The sequence below is a fragment of the Delphinus delphis genome, chromosome 13 (genome assembly GCF_949987515.2).
Source record: "Delphinus delphis chromosome 13, mDelDel1.2, whole genome shotgun sequence".
Classification (NCBI taxonomy): Eukaryota; Metazoa; Chordata; class Mammalia; order Artiodactyla; family Delphinidae; genus Delphinus; species Delphinus delphis.
This window is the reverse complement of record NC_082695.1, coordinates 22,543,365-22,566,552: the sequence shown is the minus strand read 5'-3', so window position 1 is coordinate 22,566,552 and position 23,188 is coordinate 22,543,365. Positions and strand designations below refer to the sequence as shown.

Sequence of the window (23,188 nt, the reverse complement as noted above, 5' to 3'; positions counted from 1 at the left end):
AGCCTTGCTGGGGTGGTTGTGAGGATTAAATGAGATGCCTGTGAATTAGCAGTGAACCTAGGACATAGTGAGCACTCAATGAAGACGGTGATGACAGCTGTGACGGTGACAGCGGCATTATGAATGGGGTGTAGGGTGGGAAGAGGGACGAGCTAAGGAAGACAGCTGTTTGATTGAGGAGCAGTCTTTTGGCTGTGCTGCAGGCCACCAGAAGCTCCTGAAAGATTGTCCTCAGAGATGTACCCGCCCTGTATTTGTCTCTTTAGTCCCAACTTGGGAGAAGAAGATCTCCAGCAAAGGGACAGCCATCATGCTGCCTCTGCAGAGTGATAGCTGAAGCTAATGTTTATTGAGTAGTTACCGTGCAGATGCACATACTTACTATTGAAGATCCAAAAGAAATCAAGTCTTGGGCCAAAGTGGGTGAATGGGCTCTTGAGAAAGACAAGACTCGTATAAGTGGAGCATTTGGAGAACAGTCCAAAATAGTTTCTTATCAGGATAAACAGAGCAGAAGTTTGATGGGCAGAGAATGTTCAGAAAGCTTCATGCAGCAAGTGGGACCTAAGCCAGGCCTGAAGAGTGGAAGATACAGTTGGAGCCTGCTGCTCCTTGCCCTGGAATCTTCCATGCCCCCTACTCTTTTTTTTTTTTTTTCTTTTTTGGCTGCACCATGCGGCATGTGGGATCTTAGTTCCCTGACCAGGGATCGAATCCATGCCCCCTGCATTGGGAGCATGGAGTCTTAACCACTGGACCACCAGGGAAGTCCCCCAATGGCCCCTACTCTTGAGCGTGGCATTGAAGGTCCTTCAGAGACCCTGACAGGATCTGGTCCTTCATTACCTCCATGCATTCCTTTGTTCAATCAGCAAATGTACATGGAGAGTCTGCTCGATGCCAGGCACTGTTCTAGGGGTTGGGACTGCTGTGGTGAGCAAGACTCAGACTCCCTCCAGAGACCTGCAGGGTAGTGGGGGAGAAGGAGAAGGCAGGCCCTCCCTTTTGTATCACTTTATTGAGGTATCATTGGAGGACAATAAACTGCATGTATTTATTTAAAGTATACGATCTGATTGGTTTTGACATCTGCATACACCCATGAAACCATCACCATAATCAAGATAATGAACATTTCTGGACTTCATGGTGGTCCAGTGGTTAAGACTCTGCACTTCCACTGCAGGGGGTACGGGTTCAATCCCTGGTACCCCTGGTCGGGGAAGTTCCACATGCTGTGTGGTGCGGCCAGAAAAAAAAAGATAATGAACATTTCTACTACTCCCGAAAGTGTCCTGGTGCCCCCCCTATAATCTATCCCTTCCTCTGTCCCCTTCCACAGCAACCACGGATCTGCAAGCACTTCTGATACAGTTTAACAAGTGCTACAGTCGGGGAAGCATAGAGTGCAGGTGTTGGGGAGCCCAGGTGAAACCCCTAACCTAGTCAGGGTGGGACTTGGGAGACTTCCTGGAGGAGGTGAGGTCAGAGCTGGGGTGAGAAGGATGAGCAGTGAGACCAGGGTGACACATGGTACCTTAGGTCATTTAGTAGGTCTGCAGTGTCAGGTTTGGTTCAAATCCTGCCTCAATTGCTTCCTTAGCCCTGTGACCTTGGCAAAGTTGCTGAATCTGACTGAGTCTTGGTTTCCTCCTCTGTAAAATGGGGAGAATACTGTCTCCCTTTGAAATAGTTGTTCTAGGTAAAAAAGAAATGGGCTGGGGGACAGGCCTACTCAGCAGCCGGCACAGGGCAGGTCCTCCGTGAGTGACGGCTTTTATTATCCTTCCAGCATCTCTCCCTCCAAATCCATCTCCCACCGCCTGGTGCAGTCTGTACCCTTTTTTTTTTTTAAATGGCCCATTTTTATGCCTCCATAAAAATACTGTGTTTTCCACCTAAAAATCCTTTTCATCCTCCAAGGGCCAGCTCAGATGCTGCCGGCCCTGGGAAGCGGCCCCTCGTCCTCCAGGCGCAGTTAATCACCTGTTGCCCTCTCACAGTCTCTCTGCCGGGTTTGAGCTGTCTGTGTTGTGCTCATTTGATAGCTTAGATGTGCATCTTCCCCTCTGTAGAGGATGCCTTTCTTCATGTGTGCAGCAGGGTGTCAGTAAATGTGTAGGATTGTAGGGAGGTAGACTGTCAGGGGTGTGTGTATGTGTGTGTCTGTTGGGTGAGTGGGGTGAGTAGCCTGGCCTGAGAAGTGACCTAAGAGGTGAGATGTCAACAGACAAAGGCAGGAGGGGAACTCGAAAACCAAGGAGATGAAATTAGGGCCTAGAGAGTAGTTTTGGATTTGTTTCAGGCAGCAGGATTCCTTTTGTATAAATTATGATTTAAATGGGAGGGGTCCTGAAGACCCACCTGGCAGGTGACCCCCAAGGAATCCTGCGGGACTCAAAGACTCCACAGTTTGCAAACTTGCATTAGGCAGTTGGGAGGTGTAGGTGGTTCTCGAGGAGACTGACCAATCAGCTGTGGTTTTCCTGTGCCCCCTGGATTGACAGACCTGGAAGTGGGTGGATTGTGGTTGATAATAGCTGAGACGCAGCCCAGCCTTCTTCCTGTTATCACCTCCCCCCCTCCCCAAGAGAAAGCAGCCCTTATGTAGTCAGAGGAGAAAACTGAGCTCATCTTCTCTTCTTTATGGTGAACAAAGTAAGATTTGTTCATGGCAAGGTAAGGGTTGGAAGAGAGAGCTTGTGATGCTAAGCTGAGACCTGCAATTACCTGATTAGCATCTTTTAAAAAAAATACTGAGGTTTTTTTCTGATTATACAAAGGGTATAGCACAGTGATATGTACAGTATGATACTGTTTGTGTCAGAAAGATGAAAATGGGTCCAAAGAAATGCCTCATATGGGCACATTTTAATGTAAATACTTAGAAAAGGTCTGTGAGGATGCTCAGGGAATGGTGAGGGGTTACCTCTGGGTTGACACAGGGGCTGGGGGTATGGGCCAGGCAACTCACCTTTCTGTACTATTGTGAGTTTTTGAAAGAAAGGATGCTCATGCCTCACTTGTATGATTTAAAAAATAATTTAAAAAATAATACATGTTCTTTTTTTTAATGGGAAAATATAGTCAAGTCATAATCCCTTCCACTAGAGATAGCCACTGTGAGCTTTGGGGGGGTGCCCCCCACACACACACTTTAAAAAAAAATCTGTACCAGTGTGTGAATGTGTTAAATATGTGTACTTTTTTTTTTACTCCCCAAACTGGTTATAAAATAGAGAGGTTTGTGTCCTGCTTTTTCTTCCCTTAACCTTTCCCCATGTCATTAAATATTCTCCAAAAAACATGGTATTTAATGCCCGCCTGGTGTTCCCTGGCTGCAACCAAGCCCCCTTTGTCAGAGACACTCAGTTCTTTATGCTTGAGGGTCACTGGTTGGAACAGCCCAGTGTTGTCATTGCTGTGGGTTGGCAAATGGGCCCTCACTGACTAACCTCTGCCACGTTAACACGTGGTTTTTGGATCCGTAGCACCCCGAGCAGAAGGCAGACCGGTATTTTGTGTTATACAAACCGCCCCCTAAAGACAACATTCCCGCCCTAGTGGAGGAGTACCTGGAACGCGCCACCTTCGTAGCCAATGACCTCGACTGGCTCCTGGCCCTGCCTCACGATAAATTCTGGTGCCAGGTAACATTCTATCAAAATTCACGCTAAGACAAAGCACATGACATGCCATTGGTTGGGTGCTGTTGTTTTTCTCTCCCAGGAGATGCTTTTTTTCTCTGCTTCTTACACTGGATCCTTAACAGCAAATTGTGGTTTGGATTGCTCTGACTTGTATCACAGTCTTAGTGATGTTTACACAACGCCTTCCAACACGTCATTTTTAGAAACTCGTGTTTAGCCCTCGGCTCATTTATACCTCTTCGGTCCCTTGGGGTTGGAGTGTTTGCCACAGGCCAGGGCTGATGGGCCGTGAGCCCTGCACAGTCCACCCACACGCCCTTGGGCCTCAGTGACGAGCCCTTGCTGTCCTCTGTCGCCTGGCTTAGGTTGTCTTCGACGAGACTCTGCAGAAGTGCCTGGACTCCTACCTGCACTATGTCCCCCGAAAGTTCGACGATTGGGTGGCCCCGGCCCCTGAGGTCGTTGACATGGAGAAGCGCCTCCACCGAAGTGTTTTTCTCACCTTCCTTCGCATGTCCACTCACAAGGAATCCAAAGTAAGCCCCGGATCCCGTGACAGGTCACCACCGCCACCTGACACCTCTGTGCCAGGCTCTCAGCCCTGGGAAGGAAGGCTCTGGAAGTATCATGTTTCCTCTGTCTCCCCTCTGCTTTTATTCCCACCATTGGGGAAGAAATCTGTGCCACCTCCCTTATCCTCTAAGTCACCGGGTCGCCTGCGTTACACCCAATGTTTTCATCGATGGGGAGCCGAAGGCCCTGTGCCAGGTGGCGCGTGACTATGCCCTCCTTGTGCGTCAGAGGGCGAATACATTGGTTCTGAGTTTTTAGAGGGACTCGTATGTGCTTTTTAAAAACCTTTACTTTTTTCCCCCTGATTTTAAAAATAATAATGCTGTCTCTAAACAACTCAAACATAACAGAAATATTTTGTAGATTATGAAAGTCATCCACAAAACTCCCTCCCCTCAAAATGACCACTGTCAAGGTGCATGTTCCTTCAGGAAACTTTTTTCCTTTCAATGTGTGTGTGTGTGCGCACATATTTATTTTAAAAATAGTATCTTGCATTTTTGTTTTTTTAACTTGTTACATGGAAATTTTCAAATATACACAAAAGTATAATGACTCCCATGTACCCATTACCTGGGTTCAACAGGTATAGACATCTTATTTGCTCCCTCCCCCTGAGTTTTCTGTTTTTCTTGGAGTATTTTAAATAATCCCAGACATCATGGTGATTTACACATAAATATTTTAGAATGATTCCCCGGCTGATGGTTTTATAGTGAGCTTTTGCTTCTGTTTACATTAAGATGAAGTGTGACCACTGCTCCAGGTCAGTCCATGAGGCTCAGACATGTCTGCGGTGTGGACAGAGCTGCTTCTGTTAGCCAGGCCCCTGCTGATGGACCTGAAGGTTGTTTCTTGTGAGCTTGCTATTACCCTGCAATGCACATGTTTTTGGAAAGTCTCTCATGCTTTCTGCACTGTTCCTTAGGATCACTTCATTTCCCCCTCTGCTTTTGGAGAAATCCTCTACAACAACTTCCTGTTTGACATCCCAAAGATCCTGGACCTCTGCGTGCTCTTTGGAAAAGGCAACTCCCCGCTGCTGCAGAAGATGATAGGTGAGTAGGGGCTGTGGCCTGACGGCGGCAGGGCGGGGGGGCACAGAGATGGCCCCCAAATTCCAAAGGCGGGCGCCCGGATGAGCACAGGGGGATTCAGAGCAGCAGCAGTGGGTGGTGCTTGGAAATGTCTTAGTGGACGTGTGTGTCAACTCTGAAAGAAGTGACTAAGTGGTGGTGGGGGAGTGGAGACAAAAATGGGCATCACGCAGCTGCTCCAGGATCTTGGAGTCAGCATTAGGCCATGTGTCAAACAATCGAAGGAGTCGGGGAGTTTGCTTCGGCAATGAGAGTAAGAACGGTGGCGACAGCTAACGGTTATTTGAGTGCTCACTGGTGACTCTGCGGATGCTCCTCATATGTCATCTCAGTTGATCCTCCCAGTCGCCCTGTGATGTCAGTGGTGTCATCATCCCCATTTACAGTTAAGGAAACTGAGGTTATATGTCAGGGACTTGCCTGAGAGGCCGTGACTAACGAGTAGCCAGGCTGGGATTTATGTCACTTGGGCCTGACTCTCAGGCTCTCACCCTTGGCCACTCCCTGCCTCAGGGGTGATGGGGCTGCCTCAGAAATGTCAAGATTTGCATTGCTGCTGAGAACAGATGGGGGCAGAGTTCAGGGAGGACCCTTTGGGCTTGTGAAGGGAACAGACATCAGCAGTTGGATCCCATCAGGAGGCCATGGGTTGGAAGGTTCACTCAGAGCCGGAAGCTTTGTTGGGAAGTTACAGAGGGAACAGTGCCACAGTGGACTCATTTTTGAATAGCCACTCATGGCATTGGACTGGCACGGAGAGCTACTCATCCTGGACACCCCTGTCAGCACTCCTCACCCTGAGATTACAAGATAGAGACTTCCAAATGCCCAGTTACAGAGCTCAGTTATCCCTAGAAATGTCTTCTTCCCTTCCTTCCTACCTCCCCACCGCAATAATAAAGGTAATATATGTTAATTTAGAAAATTTTGAAAGAATATAAAGTGTAAAGAAACAGGAAAGCAATTACTAAATTCCTGCACCCAGAGACAATGATTTGGTGATTATTCCCTTCTACTCTTTTCTCTTTGTATTTTTTTTAAAACATATTAGAGCATAATGTGTATGAAATTTCATATCCAGCTTTTCATTGGAACGACCTCTGGTTTCTCATTCAAATCTAATTATTGCCTGATCATCAGTTAATTTCTTTTATTTTCCCTGGGAAAGACCCTTAATAATTATACTCTAGACAGAGGTTGGGATGAGTGCACAAAAGCAGGCACGATTAGCTAGAGAAACAATTATTAGGCCGGTTTGGTTGGAGTGGAGCATTCTGGGAGGGCAGCGCAGGAGCCAGGGGAGGAAGCTGGGGCCGGATCAAGGAGGGCTGCACGCCAGGCTTTGGCACTTGGGGAGCAGTATCGCTTGGTGGCTAAGAAGGCAGGTTCTAGAGTTGAATTGCCCAATCCACAGCTCTAGTCCCAGCTGTGTCACCTTGACCAAGTTAGTTAGCCACTCTAAGCCTGAGTTTTCTCACTTGAAGAAAGGGAAGACCAACTTGTAGTATGGTTGTGGGGATTAAATATGAGGTGGTGCTCAGCACAGAGCCTGGCACGTTACAGGCACTTGGTAAGTGCGAGCTCTTACTGTGACGAGGCTGTGGGAGCCTCTAGGAGCTTGGAGCATCTAGGAGCTTGGAGCAGGGTGGGGAGCCATCTGGCGACAAGGTTAATCTGGCAGCATGCAGGTGGGGAGGGTGGTGACGGGAGCCCATGGAGGGGGCCAGGGCTTCAGCGTGGGTTTGAATGTGAGAGCCTGCTTGGGCTGCTGGGGCAGAAAAGGACACATCTGGGACTAAAGCGGGGCTTAGTGAGGTCAGCTGGAGGGAGGAGTCTTAACGAATCTGGAGAAAACTTGAGGTGGGGGAGCAGGTTGTAAGTAGAGGCAAGGGCAGCATTAGGTCCGTGGGCTGTAGACGGCTGTGAGGGTCCAGGCAGAGATGCTGTCTGGCCGCATTTCCAGACAAGCAAGGGTGGTGTGAGAGAGCTCCGCCTGTTGCCAGGGTTCCTAATCTTTTAGGTCACTGACTCCTTTGAGAATCAGATGAAAGCTTGTCTCCAGGAAAACATACTCCCTCATAGAGTTTGAGCTGTTTTAGAATATTCTCATCCCTAGATTGAGAACCCTAAATTGGCTTATTAAGGAGAGCCCTTTCTTTGGCTCACAGAGGCTGGTTCACAGAAAAGAGGGCAGGATCAGGTATCAGGAGCCCCTTCATATTGTGTATGTGTGTCTGTCTGTCTGGCTCTCCGTCTGCAGGCCCCTTCTCCACACCCTTCAACACGCGCGCGCGCGCACACACACACACACACACACACACACACACACACACACACACAAGCTCTCTTTCCAACCCTTGAGCAGAAGACATGAGACACAGCAAGGGCAGCCTTCACTTTCTCCACCACAGAAGCTCGTGAGCAAAGCAGATCAGCTGGAAGAGGGTTGACAAAGGAGACAAGGGGGGAGCAAGGGAACTGGCCAACTGTCCTTTGGGCAGAAGCCCAGTCCTTGCCCTGTCCCTGCCTCCTGCTTTTTTTTCAACCTTAAGGCTGGTGTTGTGAATCAGCAAGTGTAATTGTGAAAGCAGGGCCCTTCAGTTAGACTCTCTTGGAGCTGCTTTGCCAGAGCAGGAGTATATGAGCCCTTGGCCCCGTGGAGGACAGCACTGATCTGTTTGACAATACCTTGCATCCACCCTGGGTTTCTGAACTGCTTCAGTCTGAGAAGGGATATTTCAAGGGAGGCCATTCCTGTCCCTTCTTTTTAAATTATTTCTTTAAGAGATCAAAAGTCAGATCTTCAATGTCATTGGAATCAGATAAAGGAGAAGGAGACTCCAAAGACCTCAAGGGTAGATTGTGAAATGTGATCTATTTTGATGCTTATAAAATATCCCTGTTACTCAGGCCTAAGCATGGGAAGGATTATGAAAGAGTGCCTTCCCCTGTTCCCGGTGGTCCAGGAGTGGTGAGGACCACTGTGTGGCCTGGGAATTATGGGAGGAGACCTGCTCCTGATGCCTGGGTCAGGAGACTCTGCCTGGAGAGGGTGACATCTGCCTTATGGTGGACTTAGCTCTGGGAGGTCACTGCAGGCAGAGGGAGGGGACAGGGCTCGTTGTGTGAGGTTGAGGATGGTGTGAGGGAAGAATGCAATTCGAGGGATGGGAAGAGGGTGGCCGGAGATGCCAGCAGAAGCCAGATCTTACAGGCCCTTTGTGCCGTGGTCAGGAGTTCAAACTTGCCCTTGAGGATATTGCTAGGAGGGTTTTATGAGGAAGAGCAGAGATGGGTGGGGAGACAGCTCAGTCACTCCCCGCCTGTCAGGAGCAGGTGGGCACAGAAGGTCAGGGAGTACCTTCACAGGTTGAGGGGTCAGATGGGAGGTGCTGAGGAAGCTCCTGCTGGTAAAACTCAGCTTTCTGGAATCAAGGAATGAAGCGGCCTCCAGGAAGGTGTTTACAGAAAGTCCAGCCACCTAGTGACTTGCTTACTCACCCAGCCCCATCTGGCCTTTGATTTCATTCATTTTCAAATCATCCAGGATAGAGTGAGGGCTCCAGGGTTATCATTAAGGCAACCGAGGACAGACCTGCCCAAAGACAGAGGACACCTAGAGGTCAGAGCACCCTGACAGTCAGCCAGCCTTAGGTCCTGGGATTGTAGTGGGATGAGGAACCCAGGCCTCTTCTGAAGGGCAGTGGCATTTTGCATCCTGTCCCCCAGCTAGCTGTGATCCTCCTTCCCTCCCCCCTTCCGCCACCCATTTGGGCAGCCAGGACAATTGGTTTCTGTTCCAGTTACCATATGCTCTAACCTCCACACTCAGCAGCAGCACTTGGAGGATAGTGAACACTTGGAGAGGGGCTTCATTTTATAGGAATAAGTGCAAATGTGCGGTAAATCTATCTCCAGGTCCCTGGCAGGCCTCTCACCTTGGAGTAGGGATTAGTATGGCTAGCAGATTCAAAAGCAGAGGGTAGGAGAATTTCTAGAGAAATTTCTCCCTAGAATCTCCTCACATTACTAGAGGCGTGGCCTGGCAAGACTCCTGGATTGTAGCACCCAGGTTTCTTGAGCAGAGTGATCCTGTCTCCTAATTTTCCTGGATGACTAGCTCCTATTTACAAAGCCAGTGTTGTCATACAAAGCACAGTGCCCAAGTGTGATCATTCCCTGGGGATGGTAGGGTGAGCTGGTTTGACCAGGGAGGGTCTTTTACGTAATTCGCTGGGCAGAGGTGCTTAAAAGGTTAACTTGTACTGAGCAAGGTCCCTCCCTCACCCCGGGGAAGTTTCTAGGCTGGGCCAAAGCTCTGTGCCAGCGGGGCCCGGGGCCAGGACTGCTTTAGTGCAGGCAGGCTTAGGAAAGGGGAGAAAGGTCACAGAACATGCTGGCAACCATTTGTACTGTGTCCTCTCCACCCCTACTGTCTTTTCCCAATTCCTACCTTTCTCTTCTCTTTTCAGGAAACATCTTTCTCCAACAGCCAAGTTACTATAATGACCTGGATGAAACCATGCCCACCATCCTTCAGGTACTGACTGGCTCTCAGCCCTGCCCAGGGGAGGCAGAGCCTTTCTCCTACCTGCTGATGTTTCTCAACTTTCCTGGAAGAGTCTGGGAGAAATCCCCCCCACCCGCCACCCCAGATTCACCTCCAGACTGTCACTGTGTTGCACCCCTCACCTCACTCCTTTGAATTCATCCTTTCCTCTCTTGAACAGGACTGAAATCTAAGGGCTGTCCAGCACTCATACAGAAAGAGCTTGGGGTGCATTTTGTGTTGTTTGTCAACAGCCATCTACCTCTAAGTATACCCCTATACGTTTCTCAAATCAGATGAAATAATGTTCATTGTAGAAAATTTGGAAAATTTTAAAAAAAGAACAAAAAAAGAGAAAGAGGGAGATTAATCTCCCTCCATAATCCCACCAAGAGATAACCACTGTTCACAGTAACTCTTAGAATTTTACATGCTAGCATACTTAAAATATAGCACCATCAGTTAAATACTTACATGATTTTATGATGGGCTCTGTTTTCCCCTCACTGTTGATTTGTCTTTTATTTCAATATAGTTCCCATAAATTGCCATCTCCAGGGGATCCAAAAACATATGTTACTGACTGTAACTCTTAAATATTCATCACCATACACTTGTCCAGTCTATCCAGGTAATATCCATAGGATTTACATACATTTTGTCATTTTAATCCTCACCACAATCCTTCAAGAAGGATGCCCCCATTACTCCACTTTGACACAGATTCCACTCTGACCCCGCTCTCTGAGAAGGTCACTGTCTCAGCTGGTGTCCCAGGAACGCTGGCATATATTCTAAAGATTCCAAAGCAGTTTTCAGATCACCAGTCGCTAGCTGCAGGATGGGGGTCTAGCTGCTGGCTCGACGGGATGTGGGAGAGTCATCTCTTGTGTTTCACAGGTCTTCAGCAATATCCTCCAGCATTGTGGTTTGCAAGGGGACGGGGCCTGCACCACACCCCAGAAGCTTGAGGAGAGGGGCCGGCTGACCCCCAGCGACATGCCTCTCCTGGTGAGGTTGCCCTTCAGCCCAGCTTCTTTCTGGCCAGTAGAAGGCCCAGCAGCTTCTTCCCCTGCTCACAGCCCTTTACCCCAACCCCACCAGCAGCTGTTCCCATCACACAGGTTTAGAGCGTTTCAGCAGGCCTTTTCACTGGGAGCTTCATTTATGGAGTAGCGGAGGGAACAGGATGGAGGTTTAGTCTTCACATAGTTCAGGTGGACAGGTTCCTGGGTGCGTTATTCATTGAGCCTTTCATCCACCGCGCCGATTTGCGTGGAGGAGCCCCTAGCACGTGCCAGGCCCCAGGCTGGGCTGTGAAGGTGAAGCAGTGAGCAGAAGCAGACACGGCGTCTGCTCTCATGGAACTCAGAATCTAATGGGGATGCCAGATGGGAGGTAAATGTTTAAGGAGCCTGGACGTGCGTCTGGCCCTGTGTTAAGCACCAGAGTTAGAGGAGGAACGAAGCAGCTGTGAGCTGCCCTCCTGGAGCTTGCGATCTCGTGAGAGAACAGGCCTTAAACAAGTGTTTCAGAAAAGGGCACACCGAGTGCTGCGGGAGCAGGGCATGTTACCCCTCTGAACCGCAGAGAAGTCTCTACAGATAAGTCTCCTCATCTGTAAAATGGAGATCCCAGCCTGCTTGTTAGCGTCATCGTGAGAATCAGAGAAGCCTATGAGGATGCACTCCCTGTTCTGTACAGGCGCTTCAAACTCTAAGGAAAGTAGGGTGGGCTATTCTTGTCCTCACTGGGATGTACTTTCTGTGCGGGACCTCAGGCGCTGTCTTCAGATTCAGGGATGGGTTCTCCTTCAACTTCCAAGAGAGAATCGTATTAGCCCAGGGGACCTCCCTGGCGGTCCAGTGGTTAAGACTTTGCCTTCCAGTGCAGGGGGTGCGTGTTCGATCCCTGGTTGAGGAGCTAAGATCCCACATTTGCCTTGCGGCCAAAAAACCAAAACAAAACAGAAGCAATATTGTAACAAATTCAATAAAGACTTTTAAAATGGTACACATCAAAAAATATATATATATTTAATTTAAAAAAAGAGAGAGAGAGAGAATCGTATTAGCCCAGAGCTAGAAGTCACCCTAGAGATCCCCGGCTGTGCATCTGTTGGAACTACAGTAGCAAGACCCAAGGCTTGGATTGAGCTCCCCAGATCGTCCTTCTAGAGATGGACAAGCCAGTCTTTGCCCGGGACCTCCAGCGTTCACCTGCCTGTTGGGGACCCCCAGCTTTGTCAGCTTTGTCTCAGACCCTCTACAGAGTTGTCCCTGGGGGCGAAGGAGAATAATGCAGTGTTTTCCTTTGGCGACAGGAATTAAAGGACATCGTTCTCTACCTTTGTGATACCTGCACCACACTCTGGGCCTTTCTGGATATCTTCCCTTTGGCTTGCCCAACCTTCCAGAAACACGACTTCTGTTACAGGTACAGAGGTAGTTCTGGCTGTTGAAGTCGAGGTTGGAGTTCACATCTTCGTTCAGCAAGTATTTATTGGGTGCTTAGGATGCACCAGGCCCTCTTCCAGCTCCTGCCTGTGTGGAGGCTGCATTTGAGAAGCACTGCTATTTGGGGCTAAGAACAGGGGAGAGGAGGAAGAAAAACACCAACCCAAGAGTTGGGCAGTTTCAATTCAGTCCCGTTTTGTTTCAGACCCCCTGTCACAGGCAGGCACAGGGAGTGACAGATGATAAGGAGCGGGCTGAGGACTTCAGCCTCCAGCCCAGGGAAGAGCACACGTGAGGATGTGAGCAGATGTGCGCCCGTGTGGCGCCAGCAGTTGGGGCCGAATTATGAACACAGACGAGGGAGCAAAGTTCTATCTGATGAAATAAGAGAAGGTTTCAGGGCGACCCTTAAATGAGGTCTTAAGAATGAACAGCAACCTTCCAGGCAGAGAAAGGTTTCCATGGCCGGAAGCGCATTCAGGCTGGCGGAGTGAAGCCTGCGGAGGCCCAGCGTGTGTTCCGGGGAGAACAGGGGAGTGGAGTGTGACACGAGGGGCGGGTGTGGGCGTGGGGAGCAGGCGACAACCAGAGAGGGCTCCAGGGAAGTCAGACTTGGTTTGATGTGTGCTGGCAGGGAGTGGGGCCTTTATTGGGCAGGCAGGAGGGAGGCCCTGGAGGCTTTTATCCAAATAACTCATAGAAAGATCCTGCTGTGATGAAGAAAGATACCAAGGGGGATACGGGGCAGGGAGGGAGACCCTCTTTGCCCACTTAGCACCGTGGGCATCTGTTCCGTGTGCAGTGAGAAGGGGGTGAGCTGGTAACTGGCACACTGCCTGGCAATGGCAGAAGGTGGGGGTGGGCTGCCCTGTTCTCAGTGGCCTCTGGCTGTTCTTGCCAGGCATCTCTCCCCACCGTTTGCAGGAGCTTCTGGGAGCTGCCCAGCTCCGTCCACCCAGCCCTCTGTCCATTCGGTCATTTGCTCACCCATTCAACAAAACATTTATCTAACCCTGGCATGTGCCAGAGATGGCAGCTGGTGCCCTGAGCCCGCCTGGTTCTCCTCAGCTCACAAAAATCAGACATGAAGATCGATCAGCCTCCCGGAGAACGTTAGAATAAAGCACTGATCCACACTTTCTCCAGAAGGAAGGGGTTAGGATGGGACTCTTAAAAATGTTGTCACAGTTTTTAAAAGGTATCTTTTCTCATGGTAAATGTGGCAAATGCTTGTAGGAACTTTGGAAAATCCCCAAAGGTAGGAAATGAAAATCTCTATGAGAGATCATGCTGTTCTTAGACTTATTTTCACTCACCATAAGCATTTTCCCATTTTGTGAAAGCATCTTCCCAAACATGGCGCAGATGGCTTTGGAAAGGGTCTTTGGAGATGGGAGGGTCATTTCTGGAAGAGCTGACTTTCCTGCGAGGTACCCCGTGGCGGCAGGGGAGCAGCTCCACCCATCTCAAGTTGAGGAGGAAGAAAAGAAAACACTCTTGACTGCGAGTGACCCTGCCTTTGGCAAGTGACACTGCCTCTGACCCACAAACAGCCTGGGGCTGGCTCAGCCTGTTCCAACTGTGCTGGAGGCCAGGAACACCCGCTGAGCGAAGCAGCCCCTCAGTCCCAGAGGACTCTGGTCAAAGGACTACCTCCCCAAACAGCCCTCTAGCTAATCTCTCTCAGAACAACCTTCTCAGCCCTCCTCTCTTTCTGTCCTTTAATTCTGTGAACGAATAATGCATTCACATGGTTCAAAACTCAAAAAGTATAAAATACACATTGAAAAGCCTCCCTTTCCCCCTTCCCCAGTTCTGTTCCTCACACACAAGCATCGGGTTAGTTTTTTTTGTGGAATTTTCCAGAGATATGCATATAAATATGCACATATAAGCAAATATACACATTATAAATCTCCTGCCCTCTTTTTAATATTTAATATACTGGCATATTATGAGGACTGTATGTACTGTTTGCATTTTACTTTTAAATTTAATGTACATCTATGCATAAAGCACCTTCAGTCTTTGGTATGGCTGGGTAGAATTCCGTTGTGTGGGACACCAGCCCCCAGAGATTTAGGTTTTTTCCAACTGTTTGCTATTACAAAAAAAATTGCCGTAAAGAATAACTTTGTACACAGGTCATTATGTACCTCTTTACAAGTATATCTGAGAAATAAATTCCTAGAAGTAGAATTGTGGGAACAGATGGTATATGCATTTAAAATTTTCACAGATCTCACCAAATCACCCTCTATACGGGTTGTTTCAGTTAACCCTCCCACCAGCAGTGTATCCTGGCAACGCCTGACTCTGCTTGAGCCAAACTACCCTCTCTGTCGTCTTCTGGGTGCCATGCTGTGGGCCTCGAAAGGCCTGCCTCTTTGGGCCGGCTTACCCTCTGCTACGCACAGCACTGCACTAGGAAAAAGTTGTCAGCAGCCAGCCGATTGACAGACAGATGTTTACAGGGTGCCTGCTGCAGATTCAGCACTGTCCTAGGCACGTCAGCTGCATTTCTGGCTTTGGGAAGCCTAAGATGTTCAGAGATAGAATTACACCCCAGAAGAGAGGTAGCTGCATTTTAAGTTGTAAAAACACGATCTTCTGAGTGCTGTGCATCTAGTTCCGGGGAGGAGTAATCACAGGGGTGAGCGTGATCAGGAAGCGTGTGGCTGGGATGAAGAGTTTCTGTTTTCGCTTTTGTTGAAATTTTTATTGGAGTATAGTTGATTTACAATGTTGTGTTAGTTTCAGGTGTACAGCAAAGTGAATCAGTTATATATATATATATATATATCTCCATTCTTTTTCAGATTCTTTTCCCATATATCAATAGGTTGCTACAGAATTTTTTTTTCCGAATTTTTTAAAAAATTATTTATTTATTTATTTTTGGCTGCATTGGGTCTTCGTTGATGCGTGTGGGCTTTCTCTAGTTGTGGCGAGCGGGGGCTACTCTTCGTTGGTGCGCGGGCTTCTCATTGCAGTGGCTTCTCTTGTTGTGGAGCACAGGTTCTAGGTGTGCGGGCTTCAGTAGTTGTGGCTCGCGGGCTCTAGAGCACAGGCTCAGTAGTTGTGATGCATAGGCTTAGTTGCTCTGCGGCATGTGGGATCTTCCCAGACCAGGGATCGAACCCCTGTCCCCTGCATTGGCAGACAGATTCTTATCCACTGCGCCACCAGGGAAGCCCTGTTACAAAACATTGAGTAGAGCTCCCTGTGCTGTACAGTAGGTTCTTATTAGTTATCTATTTTATATATAGTAGTGTGTGTATGTTAATCCCAATCTCCTAATTTAGGGGATGGAGAGTTTAAATCTGAGTTGAGAAGGGGTGGCTGTGAGGTTGCTGAGGTGAGAAGCAGGGTTGGCTATACTGTGCCAGGTACGGATGTACCAGAGAGGAGTTACACTTTGATGTCATAGGAGGTAGGGAGCTGCTGGCAGTTTTTGAGCAAGAAAAAAGTCACCTTGTATTTGTTCCTCAAACCCCAGTGAGTCCTGGGTGGCCTTCTCATTGCTCTGTTAGAATGAGCCTATCTGGGCCTTGGTTTCCCATATGAATGGGGGAAGTAGCTCCAGGGCATTTCCCACAAGGCTCTTCCTAGGACCAGCCACTGTGGGACAATCTGGGGTGAACTTCAGGAAGAGCCAGGGTGGTCCCGGGAGAAAACTGTGGTGACAACTTGGGAGCAAGAAATAGGCCTTCCCACTCCCTTGAGTTTGCTTTGCTTTTTCTAATGAAGTGTGATATTTGTGAGCTAATCCAGCCTTTTACCCACATGTGCCACCACAGGCTAGCTTCCTTTTACGAAATAGCAATTTCCGAACTGGAGTCTGCAATTAAGAAGAGGAGGCTTGAAGATAGCAAGTGAGGCGGGGACAAAACTAAGAGTATTGTTGTGGGAGAGAGAAGCCCCAGCTTGGGCCCTGCCCTCCGTGGGCCTTGGCATCCCCATCTCTAAGTCAAGGGGGTGGGACCACGGACCATGCGGATTTGGCTGGTGCCTCCCTACCTAATGGCCTCCCGGCCTCTGTATTGAAGCCTTTTCCCTTCAGCTGTTGCTCTAAGCTCTTATTGACCTGCTGGTTCCTGACCGCCTGTTTGAGCTGAGAAGTGGCCCTGGAACCAGCCGGCCTCTCAGAGCCTGTAGCCTTTTGCCAACTGCTGTCAACAGCAAACTGTGAGGCTTTCCCAGCCCCTGGGGGCGGGGGCAGGGGTTGGGGGGCAAGGGGCACCTGCAAATGCTGGAAAGAAGTTCCCTCGGTGCCCTTTTTCCCTCTCAAATCTACTTCTTTTTTCTCTGTGGCCTTCGAAGGCTGCTAGGTGACCTGTGGCAGAGGCTCTCCCATTCCAGGAAGAAGCTACTGGAGATTTTTCACATCCTCCTGAACCAGATCTGCCTTCTCCCAGTCCTAGAAAGCAGGTAAACACTCGGGAGCCACTGCCCCACCCAGGTGGAAAAGCCCCCTCCCCAAGCCCAGCAGAGGCGTTTCCCTCACTTCATCTTGTCCCTCCCCTGCTCCAGGGTTGCTGAGCAAAGATGGGAAACTGAGAAAAATGCCTCTTTCCCCCAACTGGCTGGAGGCCTGGCAGAGGGGTGGGGTGAGCGGGCGAGGAAGGGAGCTGCAGATTGTCTGCATGGAATGAGCTCATCTTGCCTGTGTCCTGTTCCAGCTGTGACAACATTCAGGGCTTCGTTGAAGAGTTCCTTCAGATCTTCAGCTCCTTGCTGCAGGAAAAGAGGTGAGCGTGTAGCTGAGTTGGGACGGGCCCGTGGCACTCCCACCAGCCCCAGGAGACCTTACGTAATAGAGCCCCTGCCATGTGCTCACCACGGTCTAAGCTTCTGGCATTTGTGGTTGGGCAGCAGACACAGGGAGTGGCCCTCAGCAAACCAGCCCCTGTGGCTCCAGCCCTGTCTTCCCCGACACCCTCTCCCCCCACCCCCGCTGCGCTCTCTCTGGCAGGTTCCTCCGGGACTATGATGCGCTCTTCCCCGTGGCCGATGACATCAGCCTGTTGCAGCAGGCCTCGTCAGCCTTGTATCCTTCCACTGCAGCCCCTGGGACGGGCCTGACCTGACCGGGTCAGACCCACAGGGAGTGGAGGGACATTTGGCCCCAGAACACGTCTAGGCCAGCCTTCCCTAGATGCCCGCCGAGGCCCCAGCCCCAGTCTCTGGAGGAGATGACTGCTCTGATCCTTGGGGCAAATACAGCCCTACTTACCCTAGTCTTTGCTGAGCCTCTGGGCCTGTGTGACCAAGATGGACTCAGCCCTGCCCTTATGGACCTCACTGCAGGATGAGAGATGGATAATTAAATAGGCAGTTAGAGTGTCATATGGGAGAAATTCAGAGTCAGGGGAAACCAAGGGGGCCTTCAACCCAGTGGAGCTTGAGATGGGGGTGTCACACGGAAGTGAAATCCAAGTTGAGAACAGCGCAAGGAAGAGGAGGTGGCCAAACCCTGAATTAAGTGTTCCCAGGGGACAGCGGACAGAGCAGGCCTGTCTGAGGAGCCCACAGATGTTGTGTGCAGATTGCAGAGGGCTGAGGGGAAGGTGTCTAGCGGGAGGGGGTTTAGGCCATGGCAGATGAGCTGGGGCCGAGCAGACCTGCATGGCCCAGGGATGGCCCTCACTGAGAAGTTTGGGGTCAGCCCTGCAAGTGCTGGGGAGCCATGGAAGGGTGTGAAGCAGAGGGTGACATTGTCAGTTTCATACTTTGGCTGGTGGGGGGTTGGGTTAGAAGTAGAGTGAGGGGGTCTAGGGCAACTCCCCAGCATCTGGCTTGGCAATACCCAGGGTAGTGGAGAGGGAGGAGGGGCAGGAACGAGCAGGCCCAAGGACCATTTTGGTGACTGGGTAGGTTGCTCAGTCCTGTCTCAGGGACACCCTGTGGGCCCCCAGCCTTTACAGAAAGCCCGCAACTGGTTCGACAGGAAGCCCAGTGGTACTGTCCCCACCGGGCCCTCCTCCTGGGGGTCAGTGCAGAGGAGGAGCTGCTGGATTGTCCAAATGCCATGTTCCAGGATGCTCTGCTGCCAGCCCCTGGCCCGGTCTTTACCCAGAGCTTCTTTCTGCTGAGTGGCAGGTACTGGGTTTTCAGGCTAGTGTGGCTGTGGTCTGCCTGGCCCGTTTCCTCATGTAGCCCAGGTGCCCGTGATGCCCACTGGATGCAGCCCAGACAGCCCCTGGCCGAAGCCATACAGTCAGATGCTGGGGATAGATTGAGAAACAATGCTGCCTCAGAGCTGCCCTCCCGAGAGACTCCTTAACACGTCCTCACAGGGACGAGACTCGGACCGCCTACATCCTCCAGGCAGTTGAGAGTGCATGGGAAGGGGTGGACCGAAGGAAAGCCACCAATGCCAAAGACCCACCGGTGGCTGAGAATCCTAACGGGGTCGTGGTGGCGGCAGAGGCGGTCAGCAGACCGTCATCGCTTCCCCAGAACTCGGAGGAAGAGGAGGTGTGTGACAAGAGCGGTGCTTCCCCTGCTCCCCAGCCCCTCCTGGCCCCATCGAGAGGTTTGGGCAGCGGGAAACCTGCCTTCTTTGTTCCTGCTCTCAGGGAAAAGGGTTTCTTTTGGAGTTGACAGTCTTGAGCTGCTGGTCAGCTCTGCGTTGCCTTTAGAGGGTTCTGAGCTGCGGGCGTGCTAGGCAGGGTGTGAGGAAGGCAAGTCGCTTAGCTGTCAAAGCCTCAGTTTCCCCTCCATAAGATGAAGCAATGGAGCTTTTTCCATGTGAAATCCTTGTTGGCACTCTCCTCTAAACAGAGTGGAAACCTCTGATCTAGTGCTTTCACTCCAGGCTTTTACAGAACTCACCATCGCCAAGTCTGTGGCCGTACTGATCAGCCACTGAGCCCAGGACTCTTCGCTGAATGTCAGGCACCATGATGTGGGGATTAAGACCACACAGTCTCTGGGGTCAGGCAGCTCAGGGAAGTATCCTGGTTCTGTCACCCGCCAGCTGAATGGCCTCAGGCACGTCCCTCACATCAGCCTTGGTTTCTCACCTGTAAGGTGGGGACTGCCACTGTCCCCACCCACCTCCATGTGGCTGTGGGATGATGCTCAGAGCTGCTGTGTGGAGTGAATGCTCTGAGCCTGGCTGGCCCTCAATGCTCCATTGACAGACGCTGCTGCTCTTCCTGTTAGACCCCAGGCCCCGTGACTGCTGCCCCAGGACCTTGGAGAATGACAGCCCCTTGTGCCTCCCCCCACACACCCCCTTTTCCCTGTTTGGCTTATTTCAGACATGGAGGAGTTTTACTGTTGTTTTTTTGATTTGTAAATTTCCTTAAAAGCCTAAAAAATTAAGCCACTTTGAGCTGTCTATGCACTGAATCCCCCTCATCGAGGTGGAGATAATCAAAGGAGAGCATCTCCACATAGTCAGGTCTGGTGGTTGCTGTTCCGCTCTGGCATCAGTCATCAACCTGTCAGAGCAGGAAAAGGACTTGATTCATAGAAGCCATGGCCGTTTATGGAGAGCCTAGTCCATGCCAGGCACAGTGCTCTGCGTTTTTTGTGCAAAAGCACACTGCCCCAAGTCACACAGCCAGAAGTAGCTCAGCTGGTAAATCGTAGTGCCCCCTTTCACTTAAGTGACTTGGCTCAGGTCCCTCGGCCAGGAGGGGCAGGGCTGGGACTCAAACCAGGTCCCCTGACTTGAGACCAGCACTGTTAGGGGCCGGTTGCCCTGTCACTAGCCCAACCTAGCCTTCCCCTACTTCACTCTGGCTCTTCCCACAGTGCTTGGGGGCAGCGGCTGCTCCAGGCCCCACGGTGTGTGGCGTGGAACTGGACTCACTCATCTCCCAAGTGAAGGACCTGCTGCCAGACCTTGGCGAGGGCTTCATCCTGGCCTGCCTGGAGCACTACAGCTATGACCCGGAGCAGGTGATCAACAACATCCTGGAGGGGCGGCTGGCCCCTGCCCTCAGCCAGCTGGACCGCGGCCTAGACAGGTGGGAGAGACGGGTGGGAGGAGGCTCACGGAGTCCAGCCTGCCCCGGGGCCCTTGTCAGGGGCCCTTCTTAGTTCCTCTGCCTCCCACGCCTCCTTCCCACGTGTCCCAGGACTCAGCTCGCTTGCTCTTCCCCGCAGCAGAGTTTCCCAACCGTGGAAGCTAATGTCCTCTTTGAGGAAACAGAAACCTCAGGCCCAGGAGGTCCTCACATGCCCCCTGCAGGGCAGAGTGGGCACCGCTGGACTGCCCTGCTCCACCTCGTAGGAAGACCCATTAGAGCCACAGGGATGTGACCAAGGGGTCGAGAGCCTTCAGAGCTCTGATATTGCTGGCCTGCCCTGTCATTGCCACCTTCCCAGTAGATTCCTGAGGGAGGACAGCCAAAGCTTCTCACTTCCTTCACAACCACCCTTCTTTTTTTTTTTTGGCTGCACCGCACGCCTTGTGGGATTTTAGTTTCCGACCAGGGATTGAACCTGGGCCCTCGGCAGTGAGAGCGCAGAGTCCTAACCACTGGACTGCCAGGGAATTCCCCCATACCCACCTTTCCTGAGTTGGGCCCACTGCTTCCCTGAAGGCCCCGGGAGGCAGAAGGAATGAGTGCAGGAATGGGTGTTTCTTCCATGAATAAATGTTGTTTATTGAATGAATGAATGAAGTTAGCTCTGCCTTTGGACAAGCTCCTCAGCCTCCATGTGTCCATTTTACAGGTGAGGGCACTTGAGGCAAAAAGAACTTGAGTGACCTCTGACTATCTCATAGGGCTGTCGTGAGCAAAACCTGTGTGAATGGCATGCAGGACCAAGGGACACTTTGTATGAGGGGTGGCCGCCTACCCAGGCAGGGGCAGGATTGGACAGGATTGGGCAGGTTTTTAGGCTGTGTCCCAGGTGTGGCTGTTGAAGGGGGTGGAGTCTCTGATGGATAGGACATGATGGGGGGAGTGGGTGCAGGTAGGCATCCACTAGCAAGGACCCCTGAAATGGATTTCTGTGCTGCCCCCCAGACAGGTGAAGCCAGACGTGACTCCCCTGCTGGCATCTCGTCACAACATCTTCCAGAATGATGAGTTTGACGTGTTCAGCAGGGACTCAGTGGACCTGAGCCGGGTACACAAGGGCAGGAGGTGAGTTTGGTGGACCGTGGGGTTCCAGGGACCCCAACTCTGCAAGTGCAGAGAGAAAGCGAGAAACTCAGAGCCCCCATCTTGATGGAATTGGTCATGGAGCTTCAGCTCGGGGCTCCCCCATACCTGGCACCCATGTGCTCCCAGCAGCCGAGCTCAGGGTCTCTAATGATCCCGCTTTAGGCTCCAACTCTGCACACAGAGTTAGTGAGTCCTCCTTTTTGACAGCAAAAGGCCAGCGGGACCAAAACCAGCCCCTCTTCCCTTCTTTCATCTTTGGAGGTGTCCACCACTGAATCCTGGGTGGGAGAGCTGGGCAGTGCTTCCCAGCAGCTGCTCCTTGACCTGTATTTTTCCATCTGATGACAAAATGAGCAAATGAAGGACCTGTCCTGAGTGAGCTTTTCAGAAGTGAATGTATTCCATTTTAAGGCCTTTCCACTTATGTTTGATCTATGTCCTTCTTACATTTTGGCATTGAAAAGTCCATTCATGATTTATTCATTTATTCAACAAATATTTGCCTGGTGCTTCTAGGCCCTGGATTTATTAGGTGCTGGGGATGTGGTGGGGAGTGAAACAGGCAGGGCCCCTGCCCACGTGGAGTTTGCACTAATCAGCTTGGCAAACAAGCAACATGAAATTGCAGATGAAAAAGATTCTCCAAGGTGGAGGTGCGCAGACTTCCAAGCCTCTAGTCGGGGCTTCAGTCCAGGCAGAAAGGCTCCTTGGAGAAAATGATGTGGGAATGACTGTGGAAGGACGAGGAAGGGTCAGTTGTGCAAGGGGGGCAGGAGAAGCTTTCCAAGCAGAGTGAACAGCAGGGGTGGTGGCCCCGAGGACGTGGGAGCATGGTGAGGGTCGCCTGAGCCGGTACATTATATGTTTTGGAAAGATCACCTGGCTTTGGAATGGAGACCCCTTGGAGGGGCTGAGAGTCAGCAGCCACATGGCATGATGGAGAATGGCGGGATCAGACACCGTCAGCCCTGCACTAGACCCCCAGCGTTCTCCTGCATGGGGCTGCTTCACGGAATCCAGAAATCTAGGAACTGCTGGATGAGTCCAGCCCGCCCTCTCCCCCAACACATAGATGGAGGTGGTGAGGGTCAGAGAGGAGAGAGGACCTGCCCCGTTCTTGGGATAGGAGCCTCAGTGCCAGAAGCTCAAGCTGTTCCCCATTCCCGGGGCTGTCCAGCGCTAGAAGCGTGGCTGATTGCTGGCCTGGGTACCCGGCACAGGGCAACTGTAAAGCCATCTGGCTGGCTGGACAGGAAGCATTTGCAAACTGCTTAGTCACACACGTTGCAACATCCCCAGATCCCAAGCTGGCGATGTTTTCCTGTATCAGTGGCCACTGTTCCAGGCCAGAATGACCCAGCCATGGGGAGAGGGGCAGACGAGGAGGGCTGTACCCCTGCTCGAAGGAGCTCCCGGCTGCCTGGCAGAGAGACCAGGTAGCAAATGTTTACTGAGCTCGTTGTGCCGGGTAGCCCGGGCAGAGTCTCTGTTCATGTGTTCATTATTTATTTATTCATACAGAAAATATTTATTAAGTGATTCACTATCTCCAGATCCTGTGCTAGAGACACCAGGAGACAAGGTGAGCAAGGTGCCCAGGCCTCATTCTCAAAGGGCACAGAGACCCTGGGAAAGACTTAGGACATTAAACAGGCCGTGACAGAGTGGAGAGGCACCAGGATGGGGCACGGAGGGACCTCAGTGGGGACCCCTGTCCTGATGCGGGCAGGGC

The 23,188-nt window shown here is 51.1% G+C and overlaps 1 protein-coding gene across 3 annotated transcripts in view; it reads left to right on the top strand.

The window, feature by feature from the left end:
* Nucleotides 1–23,188, top strand: part of ASCC2 (activating signal cointegrator 1 complex subunit 2) — a 38,692-nt gene that overhangs the window by 6,105 nt on the left and 9,399 nt on the right. For 2 of the 3 annotated variants that reach the window (XM_060028314.2, XM_060028315.1), the window contains 12 exons: nucleotides 4,016–4,186; nucleotides 5,152–5,281; nucleotides 9,793–9,860; nucleotides 10,770–10,880; nucleotides 12,193–12,305; nucleotides 16,126–16,200; nucleotides 16,649–16,756; nucleotides 17,008–17,076; nucleotides 17,301–17,375; nucleotides 18,625–18,805; nucleotides 20,093–20,307; nucleotides 21,316–21,435. In XM_060028314.2, the coding sequence (XP_059884297.1) occupies nucleotides 4,016–4,186; nucleotides 5,152–5,281; nucleotides 9,793–9,860; nucleotides 10,770–10,880; nucleotides 12,193–12,305; nucleotides 16,126–16,200; nucleotides 16,649–16,756; nucleotides 17,008–17,076; nucleotides 17,301–17,375; nucleotides 18,625–18,805; nucleotides 20,093–20,307; nucleotides 21,316–21,435 (1,436 nt within the window). Of the gene's footprint in view, nucleotides 1–3,491; nucleotides 3,651–4,015; nucleotides 4,187–5,151; nucleotides 5,282–9,792; nucleotides 9,861–10,769; nucleotides 10,881–12,192; nucleotides 12,306–16,125; nucleotides 16,201–16,648; nucleotides 16,757–17,007; nucleotides 17,077–17,300; nucleotides 17,376–18,624; nucleotides 18,806–20,092; nucleotides 20,308–21,315; nucleotides 21,436–23,188 lie in introns of all 3 variants that reach the window. The other variant, XM_060028313.1, reaches the window with a different exon arrangement.